The sequence below is a fragment of the Perissodus microlepis genome, chromosome 9 (genome assembly GCF_051167445.1).
Source record: "Perissodus microlepis isolate ML-2025 ecotype Zambia chromosome 9, ASM5116744v1, whole genome shotgun sequence".
Lineage (NCBI taxonomy): Eukaryota > Metazoa > Chordata > Actinopteri > Cichliformes > Cichlidae > Perissodus > Perissodus microlepis.
In genome coordinates, this window is record NC_140469.1 from 4,062,277 (window position 1) to 4,087,626 (window position 25,350).

General features: G+C 41.9%; 1 protein-coding gene across 2 annotated transcripts in view; it reads right to left on the bottom strand.

Moving 5' to 3' along the window:
* Positions 1–2,056: 2,056 nt before the first annotated feature.
* The window catches only part of lama1 (laminin, alpha 1), a 33,676-nt gene continuing 10,382 nt past the window's right edge, over positions 2,057–25,350 (bottom strand). The window contains exons 23-64 of one of the 2 annotated variants that reach the window (XM_084938767.1): positions 25,178–25,314; positions 24,861–25,094; positions 24,366–24,509; positions 24,083–24,268; positions 23,642–23,827; positions 23,441–23,568; positions 22,204–22,321; positions 19,134–19,274; positions 18,890–19,008; positions 18,110–18,199; positions 17,795–17,988; positions 17,556–17,698; positions 17,381–17,479; positions 16,920–17,031; positions 16,628–16,784; positions 16,347–16,557; positions 15,518–15,634; positions 15,278–15,438; positions 15,062–15,200; positions 14,863–14,965; positions 14,632–14,748; positions 14,362–14,544; positions 11,421–11,575; positions 11,003–11,146; positions 10,790–10,923; positions 10,520–10,673; positions 10,320–10,444; positions 10,031–10,181; positions 9,803–9,947; positions 9,574–9,715; positions 9,378–9,492; positions 7,058–7,210; positions 6,806–6,957; positions 6,532–6,726; positions 5,519–5,702; positions 5,298–5,404; positions 4,968–5,157; positions 4,691–4,840; positions 4,232–4,385; positions 3,007–3,140; positions 2,536–2,749; positions 2,057–2,449 (exon numbers count right to left, since the gene is read on the bottom strand). In XM_084938767.1, coding sequence (XP_084794893.1) covers positions 2,295–2,449; positions 2,536–2,749; positions 3,007–3,140; positions 4,232–4,385; positions 4,691–4,840; positions 4,968–5,157; positions 5,298–5,404; positions 5,519–5,702; positions 6,532–6,726; positions 6,806–6,957; positions 7,058–7,210; positions 9,378–9,492; positions 9,574–9,715; positions 9,803–9,947; positions 10,031–10,181; positions 10,320–10,444; positions 10,520–10,673; positions 10,790–10,923; positions 11,003–11,146; positions 11,421–11,575; positions 14,362–14,544; positions 14,632–14,748; positions 14,863–14,965; positions 15,062–15,200; positions 15,278–15,438; positions 15,518–15,634; positions 16,347–16,557; positions 16,628–16,784; positions 16,920–17,031; positions 17,381–17,479; positions 17,556–17,698; positions 17,795–17,988; positions 18,110–18,199; positions 18,890–19,008; positions 19,134–19,274; positions 22,204–22,321; positions 23,441–23,568; positions 23,642–23,827; positions 24,083–24,268; positions 24,366–24,509; positions 24,861–25,094; positions 25,178–25,314 — 6,272 coding nt within the window. In that variant the 3' untranslated portion in view covers positions 2,057–2,294. Of the gene's footprint in view, positions 2,450–2,535; positions 2,750–3,006; positions 3,141–4,231; positions 4,386–4,690; positions 4,841–4,967; positions 5,158–5,297; positions 5,405–5,518; positions 5,703–6,531; positions 6,727–6,805; positions 6,958–7,057; positions 7,211–9,377; positions 9,493–9,573; positions 9,716–9,802; positions 9,948–10,030; positions 10,182–10,319; positions 10,445–10,519; positions 10,674–10,789; positions 10,924–11,002; positions 11,147–11,420; positions 11,576–14,361; positions 14,545–14,631; positions 14,749–14,862; positions 14,966–15,061; positions 15,201–15,277; positions 15,442–15,517; positions 15,635–16,346; positions 16,558–16,627; positions 16,785–16,919; positions 17,032–17,380; positions 17,480–17,555; positions 17,699–17,794; positions 17,989–18,109; positions 18,200–18,889; positions 19,009–19,133; positions 19,275–22,203; positions 22,322–23,440; positions 23,569–23,641; positions 23,828–24,082; positions 24,269–24,365; positions 24,510–24,860; positions 25,095–25,177; positions 25,315–25,350 lie in introns of both variants that reach the window. The other variant, XM_084938766.1, reaches the window with a different exon arrangement.

Here is a 25,350-nt window from a genome sequence, read left to right on the forward strand (position 1 = left end):
TAAAGCCACCCTAAAGGCCTGGAATACATAGGTTTTTGATCATATTTAATATTAAAGCATTAATTAATTGTTGGACATTTTGGTCTAATAGAAGTTGAACAGCTTGAATGGCTTGAATGAAGCAGTAACTGAAATTACTCACAAAAGATCAACTGGAGAGAACAGTTTAAATAAATATCAATAGGATTTAAAGTAGCTGTATAATGACATGTCTTTGGGATGTTATACAGTTTACTCTAATGGGTAAACTTTTATTTATGAAGAAATTCATGATTATTAATGTTAAAGGAATGCTTGGCTCAACAGAGTTCTAACTTTGTCTGCCTGGCTGCAGTGATGAAAAAAACCTGCAGTATTTTTCATTTTCTTAGTCAGATTTTCCAACTGGAATCTTGCTTCAGGATGGTAGCAGTGCACATAAACAGGAGTAAAACTGTTAAACTTTTACTCTGTACTTCCACTGTTGTCTTGCACAGAGAACTGACTCTACAAATAAAAATAAACCAACAACAGGTGTTATGCAAGATTGCTTACCAATAGCAAAACAAATTCTATCTTTCCTCACTTTTCCAATTTTACTACTGAAGCAGCTTCCAAGCGCTGTCGACTCAGGAGTCGTGTCACTCTTGGCTCTGACATCCAACTTCAGAGGTAAATGGACGGCAGCATTAACATCTCCAAAGTTGACCCACAGACGGTTGAAGTACCCACAACAGGTCAGGGATGACTTGTTGCCCCAAGTGGAGGAATTAAAGTATCTTTGGGTCCTGTTCATGAGTAAGGAGAGAATGGAGGAAGACTGATAGACTGATTGGTGCAGCAATGGAGAAGTTTGACAAATTCATTGCTAACCGGGTCAGGGCAGAACCAGGACATGTGAGATTCACCCATGTTAATCTGGCATTACAGAAATACCATACTGAGAGATCCCCACTGATCATTGCTCTCTTTCTTTCGTGTTATATACAGATCACTCCCCCTGATATGCAGTCTTGCATTAGTCCTGTGCAGAGCCTACACTTTGCAGAATATTGTTTACATGTTGTAGCTGTTTGCTGTCAGCAGGGGGGTCTGTGAAAAGCGCTTAATAAATAAACTTTACTTACTTACTTTAGTTGTTCACACAAAGCATAAAGGTAAAAAAAAAACAACCAACCAGTATATATACAGTGTTATCTTCATTTTAGATTTCAAAAAGTATTTGCGGCTCCCAGTGTTTTCTTTTGCGTGTTAAAGGTTGCAGACCCCTGACCTGGGGGGACTATCTGCCGCCTGTGAGCGCTTTGGCGAGGTGCCCACGGCAGCACCCGCTGCTTGTTGAGAGTAAGAGCGATACGTGGTTTCAAAGTCGTCGTAAGTCTTGAAACGTGTTGTCCTCCGCAATGGATAATGGCTGAAAATAAAAACAGGTATCACTTTAGCTACTAGTTTTATCAATTCTGCACTCCGCTTTGCAGTCCTCGATATCACTGAAATGCAGCCAGATGCTGCTAATTTTACGTTTTTGTTCGCTTCTTCACTTTTTCCCGACAGGCTCCCCCGTCTGTCTGTGTACCTGGCCTGTACCACTACACTTGCTATTTTAAAACATCTGCCGCCCTTTCTTCTTTCACATAATGGTACGATCGCAGTCTGTCTTTGCATGCGATTGACCGCGTGGTTGTGCCCATCAAAGTAAAGTGCCGTCAACTGGATTCTCAGCAGGGCTGAAGAATCAGCTCCAACATACTGATGGGACATTAATAGCTGAGATATGAAATTAGTTTGACACCCCTTTAATAGAATAAACTAGAATTACTCTCAAATTACTCTCCCATCAACCTGCCCTGGGTCGTACCCCCACCGATCACTCTGTTACCTCTGGGATAGATTGGACCCTCCACCTAAGTGAATTAGATAAGTATTTACAAAAATGGGTAGATGGAAAAGGATGGCCTCAGCAGATGTCTAAACATAAAATGCTACTTAGATTACAGACAGATGACTTGTCCTTTTTAATGATGAGCTTAAATATAAAATGTGCCTTTACTCAAAAACTCAAACTGATCACCAGGAATGTGTTTCTTCTGTGGTTTAATTACTGTTCATGTTTACAGGCAGAAGTTACTGAAGTTTCTCTGCTTAGAAAATAAAAAGTATGAATATGTTAGTTTTAAGATGAACTTTAATCATTCAAGTTTGGACTACAGAGACTCAAAATCCACAGGAATAATCAGCAGAGACATTCACACTGCACAGCCCATCAATCAATGATATTGCTCTGTGACATAATCCGGCATGCTTTCTGGCCACTGCTAGGAAGCGGGGCATGAGTTAGCGGTTACTCCCAACAGGAAGTGAGCAGAACTCAGATCAAGGGTCTTGGTCAGGTGAGACTTCAAGAGCTGCAGGTTCCTTAGACAACCTCTGAAGCTGGAGCTCACTGACAGGCAGTTCTGTTTGACACCAGCTACAGCAGAGAGATGGACAGGTTAGAATTATTATTAGGTGTGTTCATCTTTTTTAAAAATTCTGTTTATGTTCAAAGGGTCTTACCTGGATATCCTCCCAGGAAGACAGGGTTATTAGTTTCAGCAGAGGTGGATTGTGGGTAAGGGTTTGCAGTGGTGTAAGTTCGCTCATCTACAGTTAGGCTGAGGGCATGTTTGGTTTTTTGGGCCAGCAGGCGGTGCCACTGTCCATCACATAGCATCTGGCCACCAGAACGCACTGACACTCGACCTGCCCCATTATTCACGTTGAAAACCACCTGAGGAGAAAAACAGATACACCTTTATTTACACAAATAAAACTTCATTTGCATATTTAAAACTTAGTTTGCACAATCCTTTTCTATACATCTATTACTTTAGTCAAAAACCAAGAATAACAGAAGCTCTGATGTTACTGCAGCTATTAGAAAGATACCGTGAAAACGTGGCAACTTGCTCAGTTAGATCATTAAATCCCTGGGGTGTAGGCCTATTACTGTTTACATAATGCATAGAATGGAATATCTCTGCTCACCTGTCCATTGATTATCTCCAGTCCCACAGCATCGACTTTTGCACTGCTGATTCCCAGGAGCACTCCTTCTGATTGACTTGTTTGAAACTCCAGAGAGACTGTCATGTCAGAGCCAACCTTATAGCCATCATGGACTGCAGATGGAAACAGCATGTAATCAGATCATAGCTTAATCACGGTTAGAGACAGCTATCCAACACCTGTCTAGTATGTGACGTGCAGCTAGTTCCACACGTTTTTGGACAATGCCACTTTTTTTTCAGTTTTGCCTCTGTACACAAAAATAGTGTTCATTGCCGGAGGAGGAGAATAGTGTAGAGCATGACGTTAAAGTGCAAACTGCATTATGCTGCTAACACAACCTCAGTGCTAGCATGTCATCTGTGCAAAACCCACCCCAGCAGCCACACCCTGAACTTCAACAGGTAACAAAACGCAGTGATGAGCAGTCAGGCGGCAGCCCGTTTCTACCTGTTCAGGTTTCTGAAGTACAATCAATGTGGTGACTGCTTTAAAGTCTCTGTGTTCTGGTTTGTCTTTACTTTCTACTGTCAGCTTTGAGTTCATACCTAAAAAATAAGTCATGTGTGTCCTAATTAGAATAGGGATTTGTGTTGGCCTCAGGTTTATATTGGTTATTTACCAATATAAACAATGCGTTTCAGGTCAATTTACAGAAAAACACAAAAGTAATGTAACCCATAACAATGCTTTTGATATGCTTCTTAGCAATGATGAAGCTAACCCAATTAAAACGGATAAGAAATCAAATCGATAAGTGATATTTGCAGTGGAATCGGAATCGCTAAATTCTTATCAACTGCCATCCATAGACAGAAGTCAACAAAAATGGATGCTAGTTCTCAAGTGGACCTCTATGTTTTTGCAGTTGGTGGATTGCTGTAACTTGACAACAATTAGCAATGGTCTGTGCACTCCACCTATACAGTTTATGAATACAGTTTGTTAATGAAAATGTGCTTTCATTTGTTCATATCTCGGTACACCCATCATCCAAACATTGTAACTCTTGCTCCAACTACCTAAAAAACAGGCTCTCAAAATTGTGGCCCAATAAGGAAGCAGCCAAAAGTAATTTCTCATATGAACTATAGGCAAAAGCTGTACAGACTATGGGCTGTCAAAAGTCCTTCTATACTATACAGACTGATCAGTCTGTATCTCATCTTCAGCGCAGATGATTTTGTCTACAAGTTTGACTTACTCATTTCAGCGTATCCGCTTCCATTAAAGTAACTTCCTATCTGGTCTCTGGTGAAACAGGATGTGACACCATGTTGTGACGCCGGCTTAGACACATCCAACACGACACCATTCAGACTGATGGACTCAACACAGCCTGGAAAACTGCTGGTATCCTGAGAACCAAACAGGAAGAAAGACAGGGGGAGACACATGGGAGCAGAAAGGGGGAGAGATTTCCAATAGAGTCAGAATACCTGTGAGTTTCAAAAATGTGCGTAAAGAAAATCTGTCTACATATTAATTCTTAGCGCAAAAATTTCTTCCTGTGAAATCAGGACACTCGTGCAAAAGATGTTCAATACCTCAAGAGTTCCTCTTCTAGGTACATAAAATGCTTTTTTTTTTTTTTTGATGTATTTGGGGTAATAATGTTTGTGTCTTTTGTGTTTAACGGTGAAAAAATGAAAAACAATCATACTCCGATTCTCCTGCTGGTCATAGTGTGAGGTGTTCCTCCTAGGAAAACTTTATTGTCCACATCCAGCTGATTTCCTTTGACTGAGATGGATTCAGTTTTCAAACTGTTGACAGACACTGACATCAACCGCCGACCCACCTCTGCAACCACCTGAGACACGGTGAACACCATTCAAACAAAGCTATTTTTGTCTTAACACCAAAACCTCAAACACAGGTTGAAATTTACAGAGTTTGACATTGATGCGTCTACAGTGCCTCATGTCCAATTAACTCACAGTGTGCCACTCTCCATTGTTAACAGCTACAGATGAGGTGATGGAGGCCGGGCCTTTCCCCAGATCAGCTGACATCATCAGCCTGCCCCCCTTTAGGCTGAGGACAACAAAGTCCATCTGCTTGGAGTCAGAGAGAAGGAGGATCAACCCGTCCAGGGCCCAGCTTCGAAATAACAACCTCACCGACACACTGAGGAAGGGAACAGACACAGTAGTGAAGACAAGAGTGAGACACACCACAGCAGTGTCGGAGATGGAGTGTTATACAAAGATGAAGTGACCTGTCCCCTCTGTCACCCGAGAGTTGCCTCTGTTGCTATGGAAACTCACCTCTTTCTGACTGTGCTTGGGTTGATAATGAAGGTCATGTGACTGTTTCTGGACAAGCCAAACTGAACTGCTGACGGCACAAAGGTTAACTCCCCATCTGATGCACACTGCATCACACACATAAATCAAAAACCAATAGTCAATAAAAACGGACATATTGATTAAATTAATCAATTAAAATGAATGCACTGAGAATAGGTAATAATGAATATAGTAATTACCGTTAGACCTTCAGGTGACAGGGCACCAAATTGTGTGGGCTGAGGTAGAGGTAAATGAGTAGGGTCTGGAGTTACGTTTACATCCTGGTCATCAGGAAGGAGCACATCCCCAAGCTTCTCCTCCAAGACGCATTTGTCAAACTTCACCCCCTCATATCTCAGAGCTCCTGAAAGGTCAACAAGCCTGCACAGAGCCACAAAATCAAAACTGTTGTTGTCCGAACTCCTTTGGAGAACACAGTCTATGAAGGCTCTTACATGAGATGGTCTAGTCCAAGGAGACCTTAGTACTTGTAATGCAAAGCACCACAACTGACTCCTAGGTAACACTGACAGCAGCAGATAACAATCAGGAACCGCCCTAAAATAATTTTACATTTTTTTGGCCGAGATCCATAAATCCCATTTATTCTTTTTTGACTTAAGGAAATTTGCTTCTGCTGCTGGTGTCTGATGTACAATACTATGCAAAAGTCTTGAGCCAATCTCCATTTCTTTATATTTGGTATGAAAAATTACTGAAACTTGCAAACAATTATGGAAATATAGTATAAAAGGTCAAAAAAGAATTTTAAAGTCAGTATTTAGTATGACCAGCTTTATTCTTTAGCACATCCTAAACTCTCTTTGGTATGATTTCCTGTAAGTTCTTTAAGTAGCCTTCAAGAAAAGCTCTCCAGGCTTTTTGAAGGACATTCTTGGCAAAACAACCTCTTCTGAAGGTCGTAAATTGCAGATCTAATAGTCAGGGGAAACTGCCTGACATTTCAACTACCCAACTGGCTTTAAAAGGTTTGGGAACAGATCTAAATCAGCCTTTGAATATCTTAAGTTTGGAAATGAACGCTTTGATTTCTTTGATTGAAAAAGCAGTGGTGTCAGAAAATAGGGACACATCTGTAAACTGCATTTTCAGGAGCCTTCAGATGGGTGCATTCAAAGAAGCTTTTGGCAGGCATTGGAATTATGCAGTCGTTGAATTGGGACACAACTTGGATGTGTAAAACACTTACGCTCTGCCAACTGCCAGGTGTTGGATGCAGCCTTTGAACAACCTAGATATTTTCTGCAATCTGATTGGTAGACGGGCATCATCACCTGAAGGCAGCCCACCAATAAATAGAGAGGCTGGAGACAGCCGAGAAAATACACCCGGCAACAGGGACACAAGCTTCTTATGTTCCTCATCAATCTGCACTGAGAGCGACCTGAAAGACAGTTAAGAAAGGCCAGACAGGTGAGATGTGAGAAGAAGCATAAAAGTTAGCATGTTATGCTAATACTTACTTTTTGTTGATGGTAATGATCACAGAATGTTTCATTCTGTCACTGAAGGATCCTCCATCAGGCTTTATCACAGTTACCTTACGTGTGGCTCCGCCCACCTCTCCAAGCTCCACCTCCAATGCTCCTGAGACTAGGTGAACAGATAGGAAGTGCTGCACATACAGACACAGAAAAATTCAGGTTGCAGTGTCACCCACATAGCTTTGTTAGTTCAAATAGACTTGGTATACATGTGACCTAAATCAGTCTCACCTGTTTGTGTGAGCGGTCATTACTGAAAGCAGCCAGCAGGACCCCTGATTGGTTGTTGGAGGAGAAGGAGAAGAGCAACTCTGCTTCTTGACCAAACGATGGTGGAGTGATCTGAACATAGCCTCCAGCCAATAGGGACACACTTCGCACCGCCTGGTCAATACATTAATCAATCAAACAACTAACCTGTAAATCAATCAAGCTGTTATCCTACGAGTGTGATCAGTGTTCATTAAAAATTAACAAAAGTGACCTCAAAGCACTTTAAAATCTAAGATATAGATAGTACAATATTAGAGAGAAAACCCGAAAAATTAGACAATACCCTACGAGCAGTACTTGGCAAGAGTTAAAGGGCAGCAATAACTCGCTTTTAACAGGAAGTGACCTCTGAGAGAACCAGGCTCAGGATAGTTGGAGCATTTTACAACAACTGGTTGAGGGATTTAGGGGAAAGAGAAGACAGAAGAGAAAAAAGAGCACAGAGACACAAGAGCAAAACACCAACCATGGAGGGGAGAAATACAAATTTAATGTCGCAGTAGTTGTATGTAAATGGTTCAGGAATGAAACGAGGAGAGTAAATGCCCAGTGCATCATCAGTAGTTTGAGCCTGAATGGTTCAAGGATACCTGTTCCAGTGTTAACTAATAGTTATTTCAAAAAGGAAATTCCAAAGTCTAATTCTATGGAGGGTGTCCGTGTCCTGAATCTAAACTTGGATTTTGTTCTACAGGAGAGGGCTCTGACAGCTGAAGGCTCTGCTTCCCTGCACACCGAGAGCCAAGTACTAAAGTACTCTATCTGGATAATATGATACTAAGACTAAGGTCTTTAAGATATGATGAGGTCTGATCAAGACTTCATATGTGAGAAGAAATTTTAAATTCAATTACAGGGAGCCAATGAAGAGAAGCTAAAATAAATATGAGCTTTCTCTCACTGCTTTGTCCAACCTCAAAGTAACAAAGGCAGTGGATTTGTAACCAGTCAAATGGACCCCTTTGAGCAAATACTTCAGGATAGTGGGAAGGAAACACTCAGGAACAAACCTGCAGAACCAGGCTCGAGGAGGGGCAGCCATCTGCCATGACCTGCTGGTGGTGATAGAAATTTGTTTTATATGTGTATTGAAGGACAAAAACAACTCCAAGGTTCTTCACAGTAGTACTGGAAGCCAATGAAATAACTGTTGGACAGTTATTTTATTTCATACTTCAGAAAAATTAACATCAGTTTTGTCTAAATTTACAAGCTGAAAATTACTTGTCATCCAAGGACTTTAAGTCAGTGGATTATTGTGCATTATTATATGTATCAGTACATGCATTTATTAAAACGTGTATATTAGCTTGGATCTCAAAAGAGACTTGAGATGAATAGAGATGGCGTCAGGCAGGGCGACAGATATAGTCAATATAGTATTATGTGCAGCCTTGAGGAAAATTAATTAAACCTTGTGATTCAATAGAATGTAGAAACAATTTTAGCAACAATAACTAATAAATAAAATAAAAAATAATTCTCTTTTTCAGTCTCTTGCGTGATTGTGGATTAATTTTGCCCCATTATTCCTTCAGTTCATGGAGGTTTGTGGGTTTGTTTAAGGTTCTGCCATAGTGTTTCCATCAGGTTCTGGAGTTTCACTGGTCACTTAGTTATGCTGCTGTATGCAGCGGATTACTATATTTTTTCTGACTATATAGGGGCTTGTCTGATTCTTGGGGATTCTTTCAAAAATGTGAGATAAAGACCCTGCAATAGCACTGTGAGTCCAGTATTGTTGTGAATTGGTGCTATATACAGAAAACTGAATCTAAATCAATTCAACTGAATAGATTTCCTGGCATGCTTGGGAATCATTGTCCTGTTGTATGACCCAGTTCGGACCAAGCTTAACTGTTGTGGAAACGGCCTCATATTTGACTCAAGAATACAGAGGAGTTCATGGTAGACTTGATGACTGGAAGGTGCCCAGGTCCTCTTACTGCAAAAACAAGCACCACTAATCACTCCTATGCTACCATGCTTGACAGTTGCTATGAGTTGTGTGTCCTGATTTTCTGTGTTGGTCTTTACCAAACATCGTACTGTGAATTATTGGCAAACATCTCCACTTTGGTCTTGTCTGTCCAAATTTTTAATTCAGTTTTAATTATTTAGCCCAGAAATCACAACTGGTGCTTTATATTCTAATATAAAGACCCCGCAATAATCCTGAGAAAACCCCAACAATCAGATGATGTCCTGTTAGTGAGCAAGAAAAACTCTTTCAACAAGTAGAAGTGGGATAACTGGGGCTTGTATAGTCTGAGCTTACCTTGAGTATGCAGCCTTTCCTGACACCATGTGCATCCCTTAGCAGGTCAAAGTTGGACCGAGCAATCTCCACATTTTTTATACACCCCACGTAAGACCGGGATGCTACTTGTCGCCTAGCAACCAGAGAGATGGCATTCACAGGTGATAACACGGTTCTGGCTATATTATAATCACCTTTGTCTTCAAAAACTCACCTGATTGGTCTGGAAGCAGGAAATCCACCAATGAAGATAGGGTCAAGATCAGAGCGGTTCAGATCAGAGGCCTTTCCAGGAGAGTCCGCTTCCAACACTTCCTTCTCCGATGACTGGTCAGCTGCCATTATGGACAAGTAACCTGGCCACACAGAAAAATGTGAAATAACATTTAGCAGTGTGGACACAGAAGCAGCAGCACGAGTATTACTAGGAGTAATAGTAGTACCTTTGCGTTTGTTCCTCTGCAGTGTGATTTTGTACCACACTCCAGTGTTGTACTTCCTGTTGGAGGTCAGCATCAGAGCACCAGAGCCGAGGTCAAAGGTCAAACGAATACGCCCCTCCACCAACTCCATGGACAGGAAGTCTCTCTGTCGGCGACAGAAAGTGAGGTATGTGTATGTCTCCTTAAAAATAAGAAGCCCAGCAAAGACTGTAAATGTGTGTGTCGTACAGTGTTGTTGGAGGCCAGGTACAGCAACAATCCGACTGGAGACAGAGTTTTAAACTGCAAAACGATTAACGTGGAAGTAGACCGCAGAGACTTCTGGACCACTGAATAGCCAGATCCATCAAAGTGAAAGGAAGTTTCCTCTGCTTGGGGACTGTGAGTGACACAAAATACAAGTCAGAATTTGCATAAGGAATGTGCAGATTTAGCAAACTGTGTGTGTAACATGTGTTTGTGTTGCGTCCATGTAAGTGCTGTGTACACGTAAATATGTTAAAACTTGTGTGAGTACCTGCTGAAGCAGCCGCCACACTCTCCCTCTGTATGGTCATAGTTCCAGAGTCCAATGTTCTGCTCATTCAGTGAAACTTCACCCAGGCAGCCCTGGAAGGTGGTCGATCGCAGTGCCGCAGGCCGCTGAAATCAAACACACCGAGTTAGCCCTTCTTCACCTGCACACAGACTTGCATACCTGATGTGTCCCAATATTACCTGTGTATGAGCTCCCAGCCCTGCGATGTAAACAAAGCTGTTTTCGTCGATGTCTAAAACTTGGAAGGTTCCTGGTGATGTTGTTGTTACTGCTGGCAGCAGAGCTGACTCAGAATCCAGCTGATGGACTGACAGTGCAACATGTGATCCAAATCTGCCGGGATCATGACATTGTGGCATACACAAACACAGCTGTAAACCTATATTCACCTGCGTCTTCAATCGTGTGATTAGTTTAAATCGTTTAGTTTAGTTTAGTGTTTTTTTTACCGTGTAGCATTGATCTTTGTCCATCTATTGTTGGTGATATCCAGTCCAGGAAACTCAAGCCGGGTGCTGCCTGAGCCCACATCCCACAGTAGGGAAACCTGTCCATTATGCATCTCAGCAGCCAAGAAGTCCATCTGAAACAACAGCTTCAGTTAGGATGCAGAACGAAACCGTTTCTGTTACTACTCATTAACAGCAAGTTATTGTCTTTACCGTAGTGTTGCTGCCCAGGTAAAAGAGCAGGTTATCTGGAGTGGTCGTCTTCACGATCAGATTCAGAGTGTTGAAGTTACTGGACTGAATCGATGGTCTGTAGGAACGAACACAGCCTCTGTCCGCTTGCAGTGCCACCTTAATCTGATGATGTTACACCACAACACCATCATTATCAAGAGAAATTGTGAGGTCTTTACCTTACAATGTAAAGTGCCTTGAAATAACTGTTGTTGTGGATAATCATAGTCACAGGATTATCCATCCTGGTCACAGATGTCCTAATATAGAATTCTCTGGTTTAGGCTGGCTTATCTAAACTGTTTGCTGTTCATTTCTTTCCTGTTTAAGGAGTTTTGTAGACATCTATGCTCATTTTGGGACATTGATAGAAGCCATTGTGCGAGTGTTTACTTACCGATGCTGCCTGTCTGCGGGCCTGATAGATCAGCTCCCGGATGTCAGACAAGTTTCTGCTCAATGTTTCTCCTAACATTCTCATTGGTTTTATTCTGTCCATCAGATGCTGTGTACGATATTCTGCCTCCTCCATCTTATGCTGCATCTCATTGGCTGAGCACACAGGAAACAGGAAGAGTTAGGCTAAAGCTGTCTTATTTAATGAATCCTTTCAATGTAAGCAGCTATCTCCTGGAAGTTTTCAGTCTTTTGAATATGTGGCTTTACAGCTGAAGGCCCCATCCAAAGTTGTGTTTCTTAATGTTTACAGGCCTCCCAAATACTGCACAGACTTTTTTAATGATCTCAGTGAACTGCTGTCTGTGATCTGTGTTGATTTCGACTGTGTAATTATTGTTGGGGATTTTAACATCCATGTGGACAACCCTCGGGACAAAGGGACTAAAGACCTGAGTAACACTCTGGGCAACTTTGGGCTGACTCAGCATGTAACAGAGGCCACACATAATAGAGGACACACTCTTGACCTACTGATCTCCAAGGGCCTGAGCATTTCAGAGGTTACTGTGTCTGATGTGGGCCTGTCTGATCATTACTGTGTTTTCTTTGAAAGTAAAATTTCAGCCCACACAAATACGTCAACAGCAGTGATCACAAAACAGTGTATAACTGAATACAGTAGTGAGATCTTTAACCAGGTCTTCCCATTAACACCTGACCTGTCCAGAGGTTCAATCAATGAGCTCGTCAATAGCTTCAATGCTAAAATGTTAAATGTAATGGACACTATTGCTCCCATTAAGGTCAAGGTTATCTCTGGAAGGAAAAAGTCTCCATGGAGAAACTCCACACTGGTGAAAAATGAAAAAAGAGAGTGTAGGAAAGCTGAGCGCAGATGGAGAAAAACAAACCTCCAGGTTCATTATGACATCTATAAAGAGAAACTTCACAATTATAATTTACAACTGAGGAGTGCAAGGAGGTCCTACTTCTCTGACATCATCACTAAAAACAGTCATAATGCTCGGGTGTATTTGCTACAGTTGACAGACTAACAAACCCTCCTGTGTCAGTGGCAGCTGAACTTCGACCATGGCCTGCAATGACTTTGCCAAATTCTTCACAGAAAAAATCCAAAAGATTAGACAAGCAATTGGTACATCAACAGCAGATTCAGGATATGTACTGTGTCCACCGAAAAACTGTTTAAACACCATCAAACAGTTTCAACCTATTAACAGCAAAGACCTGGAGGACATCTTAGGTCAACTGAACTCCTCCTCTTGCTGTTTAGATGTCCTGCCAACAAGTTTTTTCAAAAAGGTCTCAAAGACTTTGGAGTCAGACCTGTTACAGATCGTCAACTTTTCTTTAATGTCAGGTGTGTTTCCAGAACCACTAAAAACTGCTGTAATTAAACCTGTACTGAAAAAGGACAATCTTGACAAGACACAAATGAACAACTACAGGCCGATCTCAAATGTCCCATTCCCACAGCGCTGAAACTGCTCTGACCAAACTGTACAATGACATATGTCTTAATACAGACAGTGGAAAAATGTCAGTCTTAGTTTTACTGGATCTCAGTGCAGCATTTGATACAGCTGACCACAACATATTACTCAAACGACTGGAGAACTGGGCAGGTCTCTCAGGAACTGTACTAAACTGGTTCAAAACATACTTAGAAAACAGGAAATACTTTGTATCAATAGGTAACTTCACATCTGAGCAGACAAGTATCACATGTGGAGTTCCCCAAGGTTCCATCTTGGGACCCCTTCTGTTTAACATTTACATGCTCCCACTGGCACAGATTATAAAGAACAACAAAATAAACTACCATAGCTATGCAGATGACACACAAATATATATCACAATGTCACCAGGAGACCGAGGCTCTGTACAGGCTCTTGGTAAATACATTGAGGAAATTAATGACTGGTTGTGCCACAATTTTCTCCAGCTAAACAAAAACAAAACTGAAGTAATAGCCTTTGGAGCCAAAGAAAAACGATTACAGGTCACCAGAGAACTTCAATCTATACACCTAAAAACCACAAACCAGGCGAGAAATTTGGGTGTAGTAATGGATGCAGACCTAAACTTAGAAAAACACATTAAGACAATAACAAAATCAGCTTACTATCACCTCAAGAATATTTCAAGGATAAAAGATCTGATGTCTCAACAGGACCTGGAAAAACTAGTCCATGCATTCATCTTTAGTAGGCTTGATTACTGTAACAGCATCTTTACAGGTCTACCTAAAAAATCAGTCAGACAACTACAGCTCATTCAGAACTCTGCTGCTCGAGTCCTCACTAAGACCAAAAAAGTGGACCACATCAGTCCAGCTCTGAGGTCTTTACACTGGCTGCCTGTCCGTCAGAGGATAGACTTTAAAGTTCTGATGCTGGTCTATAAAGCTCTGAATGGTTTAGGACCAAAATACATCAGTGACCTCCTGACCCAGTATGAACCTTCCAGATCCCTCAGGTCATCTGGATCCGGTTTTTTATCAGTTCCCAGAGTCAGAACCAGACACGGAGAAGCTGCATTCAGCTTTTATGCTCCATATATCTGGAACAAACTCCCAGAAAGCCTCAGATCAGCTGAAACACTCAGTTTATTTAAATCCAGGTTGAAGACTCACCTATTCTCAGCTGCATTTGAATAAAACACCAAATCCACACTTTTAAGCTTAAATTTCAAAACGTACGTTTTAACTACTGATTTTATCTACTGTTCTAATTTTATCTACTGTCTTTTTAATCAATTTTAAATCATGCTTTTTTATTGTTTTTGTTTTTTAATGTCTCTGTAAAGCACTTTGAATCACCTTGTTGTTGAATTGTGCTATATAAATAAACTTGCCTTGCCTAAAGATTTGGATTTTTATGAAACCAATTCATTTGCGTAAAATCTTAATGACAAACCTGCAGTGTGTGTAAGAGTCACCAGCTGACTAGTCTCCCTCAATGTATTGTTAGCGTTTTCCACCAAAGAAGAAGAATCCTTCAGCTGTGCTCTGAGTTTCTGCAGCCGCTGCATCGCCTCCTGCAACTTGGAGTGCGCTGCTGCAGCCTGAATCTGGGTCTGCTGCAATGCCTCAGAAGAACCTGATAAACACGAGTATCAGTATTGTATTAGTGTCACTGTTTCAATACGTCAGTGCATTAGTACATCACGCATATCAGTCCTTTTACCATTTGAAAGGCTCTGTAACGCTTTGACGGGCTGACGGAGAAGCAAGCTGGAGTTATGAACGCTGTCTCTGACAAGTCCAAGTCTGATAGTTACCATGGAAACATTCATCTGCAGGTCTAAATAAAACAAAGAGGAAAAAGTTTCATCTAAAAGTAGCAATTCAGTCCACACATGGCTGATGTGCAATGATAGTCCAAGTCATTGTTTCATAAACAGAAACATTATCACACCTTCAGCCGCACTGCTGATTCTTCGGCTTTCTTCCAAAATAGCAGAGGAAACTTCCAGCTTTGCTCTGCCTTCTTCTGACAGTGGCTGCTCCGATTGCACACTCTGAAATACAAATACATGTAGGTGTTATACATTTGCATACCAACAGCCTCTCATTTACCCTATTGCACTGCTGTCTCAGGCCAAATACAGACTTACCATGTTTAGAGCTAAGGAGGCAGACACTAGGGCAACTGAAGCCATCTGATGGGCAGAGTCAACCCGTTCTGTGATGTCACTGTCAAACTGAGCCAACTGACTACCATTCTGAGACACGTTACACACTGATGACAGAGAACTGAGAGAGAAGAGTTTTTATTTCAGTGGGAAAAAACAGCAGGAGCACACAAACAGAGGAAGAGGAACACAAAATACCTGTGCAAGGAGTGAGCATAGCTCTGCAGCAAGTGGGCATGTTTCTCTGCACGGTAAACATTCTCCAGGGCATCGTTTTTCTTCAGCCCCATTACCAAACCATTCACCTGTTTCCTCAGGAGGGGGCGCCACTGATCCAGCTCAGCAGCCAACATCTCAACCTGCTGATCAGTGTGACATAATTATTATAGCAAGCGTCTGCTGGAAAGCTTTATTATTGACTACTATAGTTTCTCTTACTCTGGTGTGGTTTGTTAACTCCTCCGTCAAACTGACAGCATTTTCAAGCAGCAGCTGGCTGTCCTCCATTTGTGAGTCCAAAGACAGACACGCCACACTTAGGTTCTGATGGCCAGACTGACAGAAAGAGAGAGAAAGAGTAGCAAAAAGACACCTTTGAATTTCAGAAGAATGCTAAGACAATGTCACGCGTGTTTTATAACGCAGAGAAACAGCAAAAAAAAAACTTGAGCTCTGCTCTAGTCTTACTGACCTCTCAATGCTTTTGACTACAAGGCTATTTTGAACATAACAAACACAACAAACTCCACGCAGATTGGCCCTAGCCAACAGGAGGTTAGTGATGCTCAAAAACGAGTTAATGCATTTACTTCTTTTATTTTATGTCGAGGTTATATTATCAGGCTATTCTAAAAGTTTCCTGAAAGGCCTTCAGGTGATCCAAACTGTGCCGGGGAGAGACTACAGGGACTAGACCAGGGGTGGGCAACTCCAGGCCTCGAGGGCCGGTGTCCCTGCAGGTTTTAGATGTGTCCTTGAGCCAACACAGCTGATTTAAATGGCTAAATTAGCTCCTCAACATGTCCTGAAGTTCTCCAGAGGCCTGGTAACGAACTAATCATGTGATTCAGGTGTGTTGACCCAAGGTGAGATCTAAAACCCGCAGGACATCGGCCCTCGAGGCCTGGAATTGCCCACCCCTGGACTAGACTATGATCCTCAACCATGTGGATCCTATGCTCTGCACTTCCAGTTTGACTTCAGGAATATTTTTTTAGAGCAATCCAGTAATTTCACTTCAGCCTGTGGTCTGTATATGTGGACTTACCTGATATAGCTGCAGCAATGTGTGTGCAGTGTCCAGCAGAATGTTTGTTTCTATGTTGTGCTGCACTGCATCATTCAGCGTTGTGTTTGCATGTTGCAGTGTTTTAATGTCAGCAGTAAGTGAAGTAGAGAGACGGCCAAGCTTGTCGCTAGTGGCCACCCTGCTGGACAGGAAGTCGATCTGCACCGATTGAAAGAGAGACTCCGAAAGGCTGGAGAGAGAGAGAGCATGTTACCGCTGTCCTTGTGTATCAACTATATTGCTGTGTTGCTCAAACAGACCTGAGCTCCTGATTGGCTACAACCTCTGCAGCTGTTAGGTTTACATCTTTGATGCTGTTTAATATGGACTCTACGTCCTCCAGCAGATGCGTCTGATTGGCTGAACCCAGTCCTTCCTCTGCAGTCTGATTCAGGTGTGCTGCTTCCCTCTGAAGCACTACATCAATTACAGTTTTCACGTTTGATTAAAAACAACTTGTTTGCTGTTGGTAATGGTGTCTTTGTTGTTTCATTAATTAATGTGTCATTAATCATTCATTATTCATCATTCTGATATTCTGTTGTTATTTACCTTGAATATTGTTTTGAAGTCTGGTGATGCCCTCCAATAGGAGCACGCCTCGGGAAAAGCTGTTGTTTGTGGACACGTCCACTATCTGGACATCGTTAGACAGACTGTTGACCTAGCCAATCAGGAATTGGGAAAATTTTTTCGGATGGGATGGGAAAGAAGTTTTAAAAGACCAGTCGGTTATCAGATGTGGAGAGTACAAAAGTGTTCAGCGCTAGCTAGCAGCTAACTCTAGAATTACTGCAAATGTTATCCACTGTTCCAGGACCCAGTAACTTCGCCTTGTATTTTACATTTGTTGCACTTGCCTCATTCACAGTTAAACAAAAATCAGACTGAACATTCTCACATCGTTTGCAATGTGCAATGTATTACAGTAAAAACTAGAGGGGTGAAAACACTTTGAGTGACACACAGAAGGTGGTGTAATGAACCTTTAGCAGACAGGCGGGTGTGCCTACCTGCTGCAGTAGAGAGCCGAGCTCAGAGGTCAAATAATTTAGACCTTCTTCCACTCTAGACGTGGACACTATAACAGAGTTGTTCTGTGAAGACACCACCTGGGGAGACATGTCGTCATTATTTCAGTATGTCGTACATGTCGACATGAGCAACAACTTAATCACATTTTTGTACCTGCATTTCTCTGGTCTGATTCTCCAGCAGCCACAACTGCCGGTATGATGACATGGCAATGGTACTCAGGTTGAAAAACAGGAAGTGATTGTGCAACTCATCCAGGTCATCCAACAAGATACCAGTACATTTGTCATCACATGCTGGAAATAAAAAAGAACATGTTAGTCGCATGTCTCATGTTAGTGTGTGTCTGTGTGTGTGTGGTGTTTGTGTGTGTGTCTAATGTATTTACTCACACACGCACTCGCCTTCCTGGAAGATGCTCCTCTCTTCACACTCATTACATGACTGACCTTTGACCCCATCCTTACATTCACACTCTCCAGTCAGCACGTCACACAGCAAGTGGAGGGAGCCCCATGCACTGCAGCTACACTGTGAACACACACCGCCTGGTACTGATGGGTTACCATAGTAACCAACAGAACACCTGGAGGATGGCAGTGTGAAAACACAGCAAGAAAATTTTCACAATAAAAGTTGCATTAATTAGATGACGACTTCAGTATATAACAAAGGGTCTAAAGACAGATGTGACGTAATGATCTCACCTCTCACAGTATCTCCCTTCATAGCCAGGCTGGCAGGCGGTGCAGCGGAAATCACCTGCTGCTCCTTCCAAAATGCAGGTGGGACTAAAGCTGCACACACACATACAAAAATAACAACATGCCAAAGTTGATCAATACCAAAATTCTGTATTATATCCAGGCATTAATAAACATTAAATATAGCAAGTATGTTTGTATTTTGGACTGTTTGTCAGTTGAAACAAGTTTTTTAAAGTTACTTTGATATAAGTCTGTGAAGGTTCTCAGTCATCCAGGTCATCGTAGTCAAAGGAGCTTGCAAAGAAAAGTGTCTGGACTTCTTTAAGTTGCTTGAAGACGTTTCACCTCTCATCCGAGAAGCTTCTTCAGTTCTAAGGTCAAATGGTGAGGATACTCCCACTAGGTTTAAATCTGGGACTCCCCACCATTTGACCTTAGAACTGAAGAAGCTTCTCGGATGAGAGGTGAAACGTCTTCAAGCAACTTAAACAAGTCCAGACACTTTTCTTTGCAAGCTCCTTAGACTACTTTGATATAAGGTTTCCACTTTTTGCTGTTTAGGAGCTGGGCCTAAAAGACACATGCTTAACTTAGCTCATGTATCTTAATAGCCTGTTATATAATAAGCATCATAGGCCTAATTAAGTTTATTTTATATAATAGCCATGCTAACATATCTAATTCCAGCATTAATTTTAAAACTGTGACATTTTAAAAAATTTTACACAATTTAAGAATCATTAAGAAATGAGGCGCAAGATGCTCGATGAAGGTGTGCACCTGTTGTTCAGCAGGGGGCATGCACATGGTGAGCAGTCGCCGATGGATCCTTTGACACTTCCATAATAACCTGAGGCACATTTCTCACAGCTCTGTCCACTGGTGTGATGCTTACAGTCCTGTGTGAAAAAATACAGACTCTACTAAATTCTGCAGTCTCTTGATATTCTGCGCTGACTATGGTTCTGTCTTTAGTTTGCAATCTCCTCTAAAATGCACGTATGAATCAGTGTTAGCACGTTACCTGACACTGTCCCGTCTCAGCGTCACACTTTTCGCTGTGGTTGTTGCAGCGACACCGAACACAGGGGCGAACAAACATCGACTTCTTGCTCTGCGGTGACAACTCAGACTGAGGTTGACGGAAATATCCTACGTCACAATCCTGCAGAAGGATACATGAGAGAGGCAGAGATGTGTCAGGAAATGTCTTTGGTGATGGTAGACGTAGTTAAGTGAACTGGGCCTCACTCTGCTTAGTGTAGGAAAGAGGTGCACATTGAGAGCTGTGGGCATTTCGTCTCCCTTCTTACTGCAAAGAGAGAACTGCATGCAGGGATTTCTCTCTGCCTTCAGCACATTCTGTCTGTTCATGTCCATCTCCAACCTCTTCTACTTCTACTCACTTGCCTGTCCCATTCTATGTGAGTCCTTCCTTGGACTGGAAAGATCTTTACAGTACAAACAGTCTTTATTTTATATCTGTTTTATTTTTAACTTCTGCTTTATCTACCTCACATCCATACTTATGACATGATCTACTTTGAATTAACAGAAATGTCTACAGCCTATGCAAGGACACTGGAACTTCTGGAGAAACCCGGACCAGCAGAAATCCACACAGGAAGCTCCCAAATATGTTTGACCCCAGAACCTTCCTGCTGTAATACAACAGTCCAAACCATTAACAATACAAATACAAATTCAAATATAAAAATACAAACAGTTCCAGAAAAACATGTATACTGTGTAAAATATATATATTTTTAATGTGCAATGATTTGCAAATCGCATACACCCAAACATAGAACATAGAAAGCATATCAAATGATTAAACTGGGAAAATATTTCAAAAAACTTTAAATATGCCTATGTTTACCATGTTCAGCCATGAACATCTGGGAGAATGCCAGTTCTGGACTTTTGGGAGGGCTGCTGTCCCATTCTCATAGAAGATACTACTTCAACAGTCTTGGGCCTTCGTTGCCAGATTTTTGTTTTCAGTTGTTGAAAAGTCTGGACTGCAGGCAGGCCTGTTCAGCACCCAGACTTGTCTACTGTGAAGCATTGCTGTTACAATACAGGCGGTGTGCAGTTTAGCATTGGCTTGCTTAAATATAAACAAGGCTTTTCATGTAAACAATGTAATCTGTATATGACGTATATGTTGCTGTAAAACCTTACTACACCTTTTAGCATTGATGTTGCCTGTCCTGTGTAAGCTACCAATTCCATAGGCACTATTAGAACAGTTTCCACTTTGTCTCACTGCATTTTGAATTTGGCCCAGAGATGATGGCAGATATTCTTTTATAATGAGTATGTATGGCCTTTTCTTTGTATGACACAGCTCAAACATGAATTTCAGGATTGCGGAGCGAGCATATACAGTGTTTTCTATGACATGCTTATTTGTAATGCTGTGGCACCTGAGGGCCCAATGAATTTTCAGTCTTATCCTTGCACACGCGTGATTCTTGGAGTCCTTTGATGATATTATATAGTGTAAATGACGAGATTTTCAAGGCTGACGGTCATTATTTTGAAATTTTTCACTTTGTAGTGAATCAGAAGAGTCGACTCCCATTGAGCGAGAGCCGGCTCCTCACTTAATTTCCTTTTGCTGCTCAGCTCTCACACAGTGGCTCAGCTATGCTCCAATTCTCCATATTGTGGCCAATCACATGCGAGGATATAGGATAATATCATTATGTGAAAAACAGAGAGGGTGAGAAACGCGACAGTCAAGTGGAGCGTGCGTCTGTCCTCTCAGTAAGTGAGTGAGACAGTAGACAGCGGTGAGGAGGGCTGTGCGAGTGCATCGCAAAAACACAAAAATATGCCTGACACCCGTAAACGAAGCAGCATCTGGCTGCAGTTTAAAGACTTTTTTGTCTCGGTCTTGGTCTCGTCTCGACTTTGTCTTGGTCTTGACTCGGTCTGTCTTGGTCTTGGTTTTGTCTTGGTCTCGATCTTGTCTGGGTCTTGGTTTAGGCGGTCTTGACTACAAGTCTAACAATTAGTAGATGCAATTTTTTGCTCAACCTCTGCCCATTTAAACTTGTAGGAAAATGCCTCTCAAAGACAATCTTTTTATACCCAGTCATGGTGCTGAGTTGCTGCCACTAAACCTAATAGTTGCAAACCTCCAGCTGTTTCGTTTCAGTGTTATTTACTTTTCCAACCTCATTTTACCTCAATCCAACTGTTTTTGAGGCATATTGCTGTTCAAAATAAGCTAAGATTTTTCATGAAATAAAGTGTTTTGTTTTAGACATTAGATATGTTTCTACTGTTAATAAAATTGATTCTGTTTTTATTTATATTTCACTGGGTGTCACGGTTCTGGGTCATGTTGACCTAGCTTTCTGTTTCTCATATTTTGGTGTTTTTCTAGATTATGATTTATGTTCTGATTGATCAGTGATACTGTTTTGATTATGATTATTATTTAGTAGGTTTTGGTCAGTGTCAAGTCTGTCTCTGTCTAGTCCGTGTCTTAGTAAAGTGTGTTTTGTTTCCTGTTTTACTTTGAAGGTTCTTGTTCCTGTCTGATGTCAGTGTTCCAGCTTTGCTCTCCCTGTCTCGTTAGGTCTTATTCCTCCCAGCTGTGTTCCCCTTCTGTCTCTAATTCCTTGATGACTCTCTCAGTGTATTTAAGCCCAGTGTGTCTGTGTGTCAGTGTTGTGTTGTTAATGTCTATTCACCCTCACCTTAACTGTGGGTTCCGTCTGCTAGCCTGTCTGCTTAGTTTATTTCTGTATTCCCAGTTTAGTTAAGTTTATGTTCCTTTTCTGCCCAGCAATAAAGCTGAGTGTTTTGAGTTTACATCTGCCTCCGAGTCCTGCATTTTGGGTCCTTTCTCCCTGCCTGCCTGCACACAGCCATGACACTGGGGGTAAGTTACTCTTTCCACAAACTGGATAGAAAAGGGTTTCAGCTTTTAGTTAAACTTGACTAGCTAGCTTAATTCACTTGATTAAGTCCAGGTGCAGACCTAGTTAGCCTCGGTAGCCACAACCACGGAAAGGAAGAAAGGGTGCTTTACATAGTGCCCCACCAGGTATACAGTTGTACCACCACATGGCGATTACCTGACATGAGAGTCCAGTGTACCCAGGTGGGCAGACACACGACTCAATCAGTCTGGCTACATTTCCGACTTCTGACTTCTCCACCTCCACTGCCATTTCCATGGTAATGTTAGAGATCCTTAAAAAAACAGCACAAGCACAAGAAAACTGGTGATCTCACAGCTACCATGACTTGTGGTCACAGACATGTAAAAAATAAATTTCCTGTGGAAGAAGCCCCCAGTTTAGATTCTTCTTGGTCTTCTTTCTGCTCCTTCTTTTAGAAGTCAAAGTTTATTTCTATAGCACATTTAAAAGACTAGCGTACATCAAAGTGCTTCACAATAAAACTGCAATGCGGGCGAAACGAGGAACAAATAATACAAATATAATTAAGACTACATTTAGCGATTTGAATGATTGTATGGATATCGACCGGGAGATTATTCCAGTCACTACAGCGGATCATCTGCCTCCATCTCACATTATCCCTGCATCGTTCCTCTGTCACGCCAACCCTATTCTTGGTCTCCTTCTCCACATCCATCCTCTGAGATCTTCCTCTTTTTCTTCTGCCTGGCAGCTTCAACATCCTTTGATGAATATGTCATATGTCCAAGCCATCTCAGCCTTGCCTTCTTACTTTGTCTGTCAGATATAGTCCTGTCCTCTCTGACCACTTATAATGAAAATCTTTAACTCTGCCACCTCCAGCTTTGGCTGTCATTTTGTCAGCACCACCGTCTCCAAATCATATATCATAGCAGGTCTCACTACCCTTTCACACTTGCTGCTGTCACAGATCACCCCTGACACTTGGACTCTTTTCTTCACCTCTTCAGCTCCTCTTTGTATGTTGCTTTGGGTGGGTGACTCCAGGTATTTAAACATAACCACCTTCATTATCTCTAATCCTTGCATCGTCACCTTTACCTCTGCATCCCTATCATTCACATGTAAGTATTCTGTCTCGTTTCTACTCACTTTAATTCCTTTTCTCTCAGCGCATACCTCCACCTGCTCCTTGATTTAGCTACAGATCAAAATGTTATCCCACCACTGGGAAAGACAGCATCTACTTTTAAGGTTAGGGGCTTGATCAGACCGAATTATAAACTGGATGAGTACTTCTTCTCCATTCCCACCTTTTACTCTCCATCTGCTTATACATGACTACTGCATTTTATTTCGCCCACAGTTTATTTTTAACCATAATTAGTTATTTTAATACAATGTGTAGTACAGTGTTTACAAATACCTGCTCTGCTGCAGTCTGGTACCATAAGACGCTTTGATGATGATGTACTCAATATTACTGAGGACGGACATGATGTCAGCGTGACTCACAGACCTCTGTGATACAGAGTTAAAATACTTCCACTTGTGCTGTAAAAAACACACACAGAGTGAGCAGGTTTTCTTTCTAAACATCTGTCTTTATTTTAGCATGTTGCTGTACCTCTGTCAGCCTGATGTCATGCTGAGTCGTGACACCATTGCTTGGAGCAACCATGTCAGTGTATATGGCAAGCTTCCTCAGAGTCCCGCCCCTCATTAGCACCTGAGGCTCCTGATTAGAAAGTCCTGAGCCATCCTCAGCGTAAAAGGTGACAGTGTAAGAAAGCAGTCCGCCATATGATAGTAGCTGGAAAGTGAAAACAACGTAAATACACCACTAAGCATGCACAGCAATTTACGCTACTACTATAATGAAGTGAAAATTGTAAAGTCTAAACCAACACATTTAAAGGTTGCAAGACTAAATCACTCTGTGAATATTTAAACAACCGAAGCACATATTTAAACAGTGTGGGCAACAGCAGCTGTCAGTTAGCAGATTGGGCTGAAGGTACAGTGGAAGCAACGAGACAGTTTCAGGCATCAATTTGGATAATAGTACCTGGTTTCCTTCAAACTGAGCGGGGAGCCTCCAGTAGAGTGGGCCTGTCAGCCCGCTGGTGTTGAGCTGACGGGTGTCGAGCAGCATTTCATTGCCCTGACGGTACACTCCAGATACAGTACCCTGCAGGTTTGACTGACTGACCAATGACAGGAATGGAAGAGTGGAGGAGTAATCCAGGTACACCTGTGAGAAGGGACAGCATGAGGGAGAACTCTTTGGAGCCTTAACTGTGTATGTCATGATGCGTAAACTACAATGATTATCCAAAAGATGTACTTACTGGTACTCTGGTCAGTCCTCCCTGTTCCTCGCAGTCTTGGCTCAGTCCTGAACAGAAACACTGCAAACAACCATCTAGATTTTCAGCTGACAGACCGAACCAACCAGAAACACACTCTTCACATCGCCGGCCTGAGACCCCAGGCTGAAAAAATAGAGACACACACACATAGAGGACAAACTCATATTATACCATACAGAAACATGTGAACAACATAAAAAGAATTTGAGATTAACAGCAAAGTTTATTAACTTTCCCAGAGCAATCAAACATTTCAAGCTGTGCGGGAAGCAGTGCAGCACTTGATGCTACTGATGAAGGAAAATCTGTCCACATGTTCAGTTTCTGAGACTGTTTTGCATGTATATGATTTTGGAATATGGAACTTCATGAGGGTCTTTTTATTATCTTAAGCAGGACCATCACTGATTTGATGAGATCTCTAAACCAGAACTTATATATATTTAAAAAACAAAAAAACAAAACTCGCATTACCTTGCACACACAATTTCCAGTGTTTTGGCAGGAACACACCCCCAAGGTAGCGTTGCAAAAGGTCTCCTCTGTGCCTGCCATGTCACAGCCACAGGCTGAGCATGCTGGGTACCCATAGTAACCAGGTGCACACTGGTCGCATGACTTGCCAAAGAACCCCTCTTTGCACAGACATTGTCCATTGGTCAGGTCACAATGAGGGGAGAAGCTTCCTGCTTCACTGCAGCTGCAAGGCTAAACAGACACTAGAGTTAACCTATCTCACAAGCGTAAGTTGCCTTCGTGTGTGTGTGTGTGTGTGTGTGTGTGTGTGTTACCTTGCAGCCTGTGGTGGGGTTATGGCCCCAGTAATTTTTTACACACTTATTGCAGGTCTCTCCCTCTGTGTGGGCGGGGCAGATGCACTCTCCATTCTCAGGGTTACAGTTCCCACCAGTGTGATCACAGGAGCATGCTGGGAGGAGAAAATAACAGTCAATTAGAGACAGAA